Source organism: Cynocephalus volans, chromosome 12 (assembly GCF_027409185.1).
Source record: "Cynocephalus volans isolate mCynVol1 chromosome 12, mCynVol1.pri, whole genome shotgun sequence".
Lineage (NCBI taxonomy): Eukaryota > Metazoa > Chordata > Mammalia > Dermoptera > Cynocephalidae > Cynocephalus > Cynocephalus volans.
In genome coordinates this window covers 31,724,684-31,732,855 of record NC_084471.1, presented here as the reverse complement: position 1 = coordinate 31,732,855, position 8,172 = coordinate 31,724,684, and the positions used below count along the sequence as shown (strand labels likewise).

The following is an 8,172-nucleotide window of genomic DNA, read 5'->3' as shown; positions in this document are numbered from 1 at the left end:
GCATTTACTTTCTTAGGTTACAATAAAGAAATATCTCATTTTTTCCATTTCCTTCAGAACTTCCTACCTCCTGTTTGATTTCTGTATCTATACTGTTAATATAGTATCTGCACAAGTAATTTTAAACATACACAAACAAATATGTCTTTTTTTATTGCATAACAATCTAATTGCATTACTTGATATTAATTAAGAAGCTGTGAAAGAGACAAAAGAACTATCTTTGAGTTGATAAACTATCTCAACTCTGCGTCTGTTTTATTAGTTAAAGAAAAGCAAATTGATATAGGCTGTGCTGCATGACATCGTTGAAAGCATCTTCAAATAGAAAAAAAATAAGCTGCGCAAATGAAAATGGTGGCCAAGAGCCATGGGAAATGGGACTTTTGTTCGAAACCTATGAATGGTAACTAAGTTTCATATCAGCAACATGAGCTCACCAAACAATTTTAGATTTGGTGAAGATGTGTTTAAATAATGAGAGCCTGAAGAAGCCTGAAACAAGTCATTAAATCCATGGGGATCGGTGGTTTGATTTCATTTCCATCCAGACGGAGGTAGCGAAGATGAGGTCCATAACTGAAGAAATCTTGTTCTGCAGGCAGTGTGGAAGGACATATTACAGAGACGTTCACACCTACAGAGACAAAGATAGCATGAATGAATGAACTGGAACACAAGAGAGACTAGAGATGGGAACATCGAGAACACCAGAAAGCTATCCCAACCATCATTTGAAGAGCCTAGTGACCTGATGACTGAACGTGATAAAGATACAAACCATTTTTGTGTAAGTTAGAGAACCTGCATATCTGTTTTATAAAAGTAACCCTGAAAAAAACATGTAACATACGTGTAGTCATCGCACTCCACATTCTGCTATACTTAGTATAGAACACTAGAAAGGAAATATTAAGAGCCATAATAGAAAGAAAGGTGTGTAAGATACCACTTGTCTTGCAGGTGAGATAAAGCTTGTTTAGATTACTGGAGGCTGAGACAGGTAGTATTTAGGGTATTAGAGGGAGAGATAACAGTTTAGATCTGGTAAACAATAGCTAAGTGCAAGGGTGGATGAATGGATGGATGGATGGGTAAGTAGAAAATCAGTCTAATATAAGAGAAAGTACTGGAAAATTACCTTAAAAGACGTAAAATAATGTATGATGATGTATCCTCAAAAGAACAATTACCATAACTTTACATATGTAATTCTTCTTATAGACAACAACCTTAAATTTCCATACTTAAGTGCATTTAATTGGAAAGGAAACGTTTGCCAGTAATTCAATTTCAGAGAATTCAAGTCGGGAAATATCCCATCAGCTCACATTGTTAGGCTGGGAGAAATTGTGCACCAGCATTGGATCAGAGCCTTTGGCATCCATGACTATACTGAGATTTAGGAACATTCATGAGGGATAGCCTGTTCAACTAGCAAAATTCAGAAAACTGTGTAAGAGCTGATCTCAACTATAGGTCCATATACTGCCTTTAAATCCCTTTTGGAAACTATTTTGAACAAGAGATTTTTTTCTAATTAGACTCACCTAACTTGGGCAATTCCTCTCTTCTGTGCCCTATAGTTGCATACAGATTCATATTGTACTGAATGATTTTATGTTTACAGCAAAGTTGCTTTGTTCTGACCTTACGCCATTTTGTGAATTCAACTTGATAAATAAAATGCCAACTTATATATGTAGAGCAGTTTTATGGTTATAATGTTATTTTTACACATATGTCATCATCTTATTATCACACAGCTTTACCAGGCAACATTATTGCTCTCCACACCTGCGCATTATGGGGACAGTTGTTCAGAGAGGTAAGGAAATGTACACCAAATATTTCAGCAAATGTGTCAGAGGTGAGGCCCAGCCTAGTTATTTTTTCTATTATATTGGGTCCCTTTCAATGAGCTATCTCATTCTTATCAACCTCTTACCCCATAATCAACACATATCTTAATAAATTGAATATGGGGAAAAAAATGTTCAAAATTTAATTACATTTTTATAAATTAATTTTGATATTTCTCAGAGAACACTAGGAAGTAACTTACTTGAATAGGTAACTTTTTTTAACCAAAATTTAAGTCCCTTAAGGTGTTACCAGGACATAAATATTTCTATAATTTAACATGAGAAAAGTTTACTGTCCTCTAAATTCTGAGGACTCTTCAAATAAAAGGTATGTTTTTTGGAAACTACTTCATTAACAACTAGAGTATATTATATAGCAGAAAGAACTAAGTGCTTTAACAGTTATTATAACATGGCATGATATAATTGTGAGCCAACTATTCCAGCCAGGGAAATTCTTATTTTATGTTAATTTTCTTGAAATATAAAAATGACAAGGTTTGATATCTACATTAAAAATCAAATAACTCAATTTCTCTTTGTTGATGTTGCTGTTCTGATAGTATTTTTTTTCTAAATTCTTATATTCAGGAGACTAAAGAAATGCATTGTTATTATTACTGTATGAGTAGAAAAATCATTTAAAATGAAAAGCCCTGGCTCGGGTTCTGGCTATTGCATTTCCTATTTGTCCTTGGGCAGATATCATCACCTAACTGAGCTTCTGTTTCTGTTTCCTTGGAAATTTCTAATATCACACAAAATTCATGAAATGATTAATTAGTGGTTTTCGAATCGTGTGCAAGCTACATCAATACTACCTGGGAAATAAATCGTTAGGTCCCACCCCAGACATACTGAGTCAGAAACTCTGGAGGTGAGGCCCAGCCACCTGTGTTTTACAAACCCTCCAGGTGAATCTGATGCATACTAGCTCAGGAACAATTAGGAAATAGAAATATATGAGAAAACGCTTTGGAAAACTGCCCAAAATGTGAGTCGAAAATCAACAGAGTCTTATACTTCTCAACTGTGTTCTGAGTATTGCTACCTCCCTCCTAAAAACCCTCATTCTAAACTTCTTAGGTTAGAATCCCCAATTCACAAACAAGACTCTATGTGAAATCACTTGAAATTAATTTCCCACATCAATTGTCTGTGGGGCTTTTGTTGTCAGATAAGGAATATACCCGTAGAAGCACAGAACTCCCACAGGAAAAAAATTGCATATTTAGGTAAATACTGGCTATTGTACTATTTGGTTGGGCTAACCATTCATTTATTAACAATTTTTTTCTGTTTCGTCTTTTGCTTTTGGCTACAGGGTTAAACAATATGTTTTGTCACTATGGAAAATAACGGCTGTGTTGGCAGCCTGCCATTTAACTCCTGGATTTTATGCTCAAGTGTGCTGTTATTAAAAGAAAAAAAAGAAATAAAAAAAATCTTGAATACCTGAGCAGTAAGTATCCAGTGGAAAAATAGTCTGTTCTTATAAATGGTACGTTTATGTGATTATGTGCTTAAAAGAAACTTTAGTGAGCAATAACCAGGCAGCACAACTTTCTGACAATTATCTGTATTACTTTGTTAAAACCATTCCGACTCAATCTCACTTCAGGAATGCATTATATAGGGTTGTCCAGGAGAAATCTCCCCTGGATTATCTTCCTAAAGGGCTCGGACTGGTGATGAAGATGCATAGAAAGATTCCAGGCTGGGTGTCATTGCCCCTGGGCTGAACCAAGTGATGCCCACTTCTACACCAGCTCCAGCTGGCCTCAGGCATAATAGTGAAGATGCCAGTGTCTCCAGCCTCTACTTTCTATAGCCACTTCTTCCCTTGATGGCACCTGTACCTCCAAGGACTTTGCACTCATCCCTCGCTCTCTTATCAAAAGCTATTTTGAGGAAAGAAGAGGGTTACCTATCTTGTTTGCTGCTAAGTCCCAGGGCGTTGCCAGCTTCCAGGGGTATATTTTTTCCATTTCGATTAATCAGAGCCTTAAACTACAATAGTGATTCCCGATGTGTGATTCCCAGAGCACCAGCATCCCCTTGGAACTTGGTGGGAATGAAAATTCTTGGGTCCTACCCCAGACCTACTTGAATCAGAAATTCTGGGGGTGGAGCCACCAGCCTATACACACTAAAGTTTGAGAAACCTACTCTAATTAGGGGTGTTCCAGGCATCAGCTGTCCTATAGTTTTTAAAACAGAGATGTCTTTCTAATACCTCTGAAATCATATTCCCTCTGTTACCTTTTATGAGGCTGTTTGAGCCTGGTACACTTTCTTAAATAAGTCTACCCAGTGAGGAAGAAATATCAGAATTGCCTCAAGTAAAAGAAGATAGACATTAAGTTTCTCCAATAGATAATAGCCCTCTATAGACTAGGAGAATCCACCTTTTAATCTTTAGTTTGAAGATTTGAACTTCTTGGTTTATTAACACTGCCTGTGAAGAGACAAAATTTAATACTGAAAATTGAAAATATAGTGAAAAAATTAAGGGCACATTAATTGGGGAAGGGGAACAGCACGATTGCTATTCTTAAAGAAGATACAGAATACATTTAATGACCATGAGCGTGTTAGTCAGAGTCGCCCCCGATGGTTACTTACTTTTAATTTTGTTATGATCAAGGTGAAGGTGCTGCAGATAAGCGCTGATTCGGGGAAACTTTGTGAGATGATTGTGAGACAGTTGAAGATCTAGAATTGATGATACGTTAAAACCACTTGATGGCAGACCTGCATCTGATATTTTATTGTGGTTTAGTCTCAGGAAGGCCACTTTAGGAATCACATTAAAGTAATTTTCTGGAATTCCTTCAATGGAATTGTTGTCTAAAAACAGTTGCATTGTATTGGCTGGTAATCTCGGTGGCATGTTCCTTAATGCATTCTTGGCCATGTTTAGCTGCACGAGGTTCTTGAGTCCCTTAAAGGTGTCTCTTTGAAAGGCATTGTCTAATAGTTTGTTGTGCTGTAGATCAAGAAGAGTCAGGTTCTCCAGATTGCTGAAGGTCCCTTGAGGAATTCTGGACACTTTGTTTCTAGCTAATTGTAATTGCTCTAAACTTCTTGGCAATGGAGAAGGTACCTCATCTAGCTCATTATCTTCCAGAAATAAGAAAAGTAGCTTCTTCAGCTGGCTTAGGGCTCCTTTTTCAATTCCATAGTTGGTTATTTTGTTTTTGTTTAGATTTATCCATCTCAGCTGGGTGGCATTCTCAAATGGTTTCTCAGGAATAGTTTCTATCAGGTTGTTTTGAAGATAAAGATACCAGATCCTTGAAGGAACAGTGGGAATTTCTGTGAGACCTCGATTTTCACAGTATAAAGCAGTCGGGAAACTGGGGGGACAGAAACATTCCCTAGGACAATCGGAGTCAGGCATAGTCCATTCTTCTGGTTCATATACCTCATAGACCTGTCTCACACTTCGAGTCCATACAGTATCTGTTATGAATAACACCCAGATAATAAAACAGATTGTGGTTGCCATTATAGTACCTGTAGAATAAGGGACAAGACTGTTAGATATTTGAAGATCTTGACCTTTAGATAGTTGTCATATGCATCAAAATGATCAGTAAACATTGCTTCTTCAGGGAAGAGGTGAAGGCATATCAACATTACATATATAGGTATCAATTAATACACATTTATTCAGTAGGCACCATATGCAAAGCATTTTGCAAACATTGAAATGAATTCACCAAATTGTAGCTTTCTGGTTTTAACCCAATCATAATAAAAACTGAGAAATGGAAAGCAAATTTTAGCAGCTCTAAGTGCTTTTCCATTTCAAGCTATTTAATTCAAGCAACTTAACTGAAACCAGCAGTTAAATATGAGCACAAAAAAGTGATCTTTTTATATCTCAAATCGAGAGTCTGTATTGTTTCTGAAAGGTAGACATATGCTTTTGCTTTTACTCATATGAGAGGAGAACATCTGGATGAGATTTCCCAGGCTCTTTGGTCCTTGAACCAAAGAAATGAAGAGATCAAAGAACATTTTAGCAGTTTAATGTGAAGGAAGGTTTCAGGATCTGAGGAAAGGTGTATGATTACTCTTTTGTTCTGTTGCTCAGCTTCTCAGGTAAGTTTCATTTTGGTGGGATAAAGCCTTCTATAATCAACAGTACAGAATCAACTTGTTCAGCCAAAAAAAAATGAATAATTTTGTATTCTCCAGAGAGAGAGAGTTTATTATGTAGAATTGAATGCATTATTTATGTATTATTATGGTTAATAAAGAATAGGTTACTACTTACTGATATTTGATATGCTTAAAAGACACAAACCATCTCTGCTAAATACCATCAAAGATTATAGGTATAAAGAACTATTTTAACAGGAAATATACACATATACATGTATTATATATTTTAAACATACATTTATAGCATATATATTACACACACACACACTCACACATGTGCACATATAAACAGTAATATTCTGGCCAATGTACATTTAATTAAAACACTTGATAATAAGGACAGAATAAATTTCACTGATTCCTTAAGAAAAGATAAAATCAGCTTCATTTATGAAATGCCGATCTTTCAATTTTGACATTAAATTGCAGAAAACTACAAGTGCAGAGCTGCTTCCCCAAGCCAACAAATTTCCTGGGATTGCAGAATGCTACTTTGGCCATCTTCCAGCAGAGACACGTTCTTTTTTTTTTTTTTTTTTTTTTTTCAGAATAGAGATTTGTTTTAGTTATTCCAGTTGTAACCCTGCATCTGATGAACGAGAACTTTGAATTCTTAACTTTAAGAGTTTTTAAAAGTGCAAAATATTTTTACCTTGCCTTCCAGGAATAGATCGTTGAGTCCTGTGTGTCTGGGTCTGAAGTTTGCTAAAAATCAGTTAAGAAAAAAAAAAAAAAAAACTTAACAAAAACAATTTGTTTTTCTTTTATGCTGTCAAGCCTCCTGTGAGAAAAAGTAAAACCTACTCTGACCGGTCACCATGAATACCTTTTGATCTATTGTTTCCACTTTGACAGGGTTTCGGAAGACAGCTTACCTCAGCCTTCTTGGATCTTCTTCTTCCTTTTCTATTGGTTGCTGCTTGTTGTTGGTCACAGTAATAGATTGACCCAGGCTCCTCTGTCGTGTTTTTATGAGTCTTCCGTAATATACATGTACCAGTGGCTCCAACTTTAACCCCTCCAACAACTGCAGCACCTCGGTACCTAGGCAGCCAAACAAAGGAAATTCTTACTTTAATCTCAGGAACCCATAACAAAAATTCAGGGCAATTTTCACTCCTAATTCAGAGCTTCAAAGATGCTGTAGTGTACTGATGTCTAGATCTGATCTACCAGCAGGCAACTGAAGACAGTTTTAATTTCAGGAGAAAATTTAAAGTATTTTTATCTAGATGATTTTTTTTTTAATTGAATACAAGGGAATAAAGGCCAATGTCCTTTGTTTATGTGGACATATTTTATTCATTTCTGATATAAAACAGATGCTGGAATGTGTTTGATTAAGGAAAAAAGAGATAGAAAAATATATTTGAAAAATTTTAAAATGGTATCTGAGAAACTATACATGATTTTGGTACTAAAATGGTATTATGCTTTGTGTTATAGAAATAATTTTTTGTATCTTCACTTTCTACTCTATTTCTTTTATAATTTATTCCAAGTAAATGGGATAATTTTTTGCTTATTATAATATCACACATGTTTTGCATTTAGTTCCTTACAAGACATTCTATTACACTGCTACTTTTTTTTTTTCTTAAACACATCTAAGAGTGTCTTCCATGTCTTATATTTGAGAAAAACATTGCTATGCCTCTTAAGGAAAGACACAAACAAAAAATATCTTGTTTTCAGACTTTGTTCTGTGGATTTCTTTTAATGCTTTTGTTTTTCAAAACCTACTTCATTCTGGGATAAATAAGTTTAGTTTATGTAACTCACCCAACACTGCTCACAAGAGTATTATCAAAGATAGAGTACATGAAGAGGAGAGAATGCTGGATTCAAAGGACTTCTGCTGAACTCTCTCTTTCCTCCTTCCTAACCATTAGTAGGTCAGTTAATGCTCAGTTTTGTCATCTACAAAATAGCAAGGGACTGCCTCATAGAGTTAGCCCTAGTTTGTCATAAGTGATTATTGAAACATTAGCCTTTCCTTAGCATTAGCCTGAGATTCTCAACTGAAAAACGCATTTACGTTAAGTGGCTTAATAGACTATGATCTGCTTCAGACATGAACTCTCACTAGCCCATAGGTACACTCATATCATATTTTAAGAAAGCAACAAAGTGT

At 35.5% G+C, this 8,172-nt stretch overlaps 1 protein-coding gene across 2 annotated transcripts; it reads right to left on the bottom strand.

The window, feature by feature from the left end:
- Positions 1–204: 204 nt before the first annotated feature.
- On the bottom strand, positions 205–6,935 carry KERA (keratocan). Of its 2 annotated transcripts, XM_063075961.1 has the most exons (4): positions 6,914–6,935; positions 6,691–6,743; positions 4,491–5,384; positions 205–637 (listed from the first exon to the last, which is right to left on the bottom strand). In XM_063075961.1, the coding sequence occupies exons 3-4, from the start codon at positions 5,374–5,376 to the stop codon at positions 471–473; spliced, it is 1,053 nt and encodes a 350-aa protein (XP_062932031.1). In that variant the 5' UTR covers positions 5,377–5,384; positions 6,691–6,743; positions 6,914–6,935; the 3' UTR covers positions 205–470. The 2 variants fall into 2 exon arrangements, with proteins under 2 accessions (XP_062932031.1, XP_062932032.1); XM_063075962.1 differs by lacking the exon at positions 6,691–6,743 and having other exon boundaries at positions 6,914–6,934.
- Positions 6,936–8,172: the final 1,237 nt, after the last annotated feature.

Excerpts from the sequence above, each read along its gene's own strand:
- KERA (XM_063075961.1), bottom strand. The coding sequence starts at position 5,376 with ATGGCAACCACAATCTGTTTTATTATCTGGGTGTTATTCATAACAGAT. Across the intron at positions 638-4,490 it reads TGATCATAACAAAATTAAAA|GTGTGAACGTCTCTGTAATA; the intron begins GTAAGTAACCAT and ends TTGTCTCTGTAG.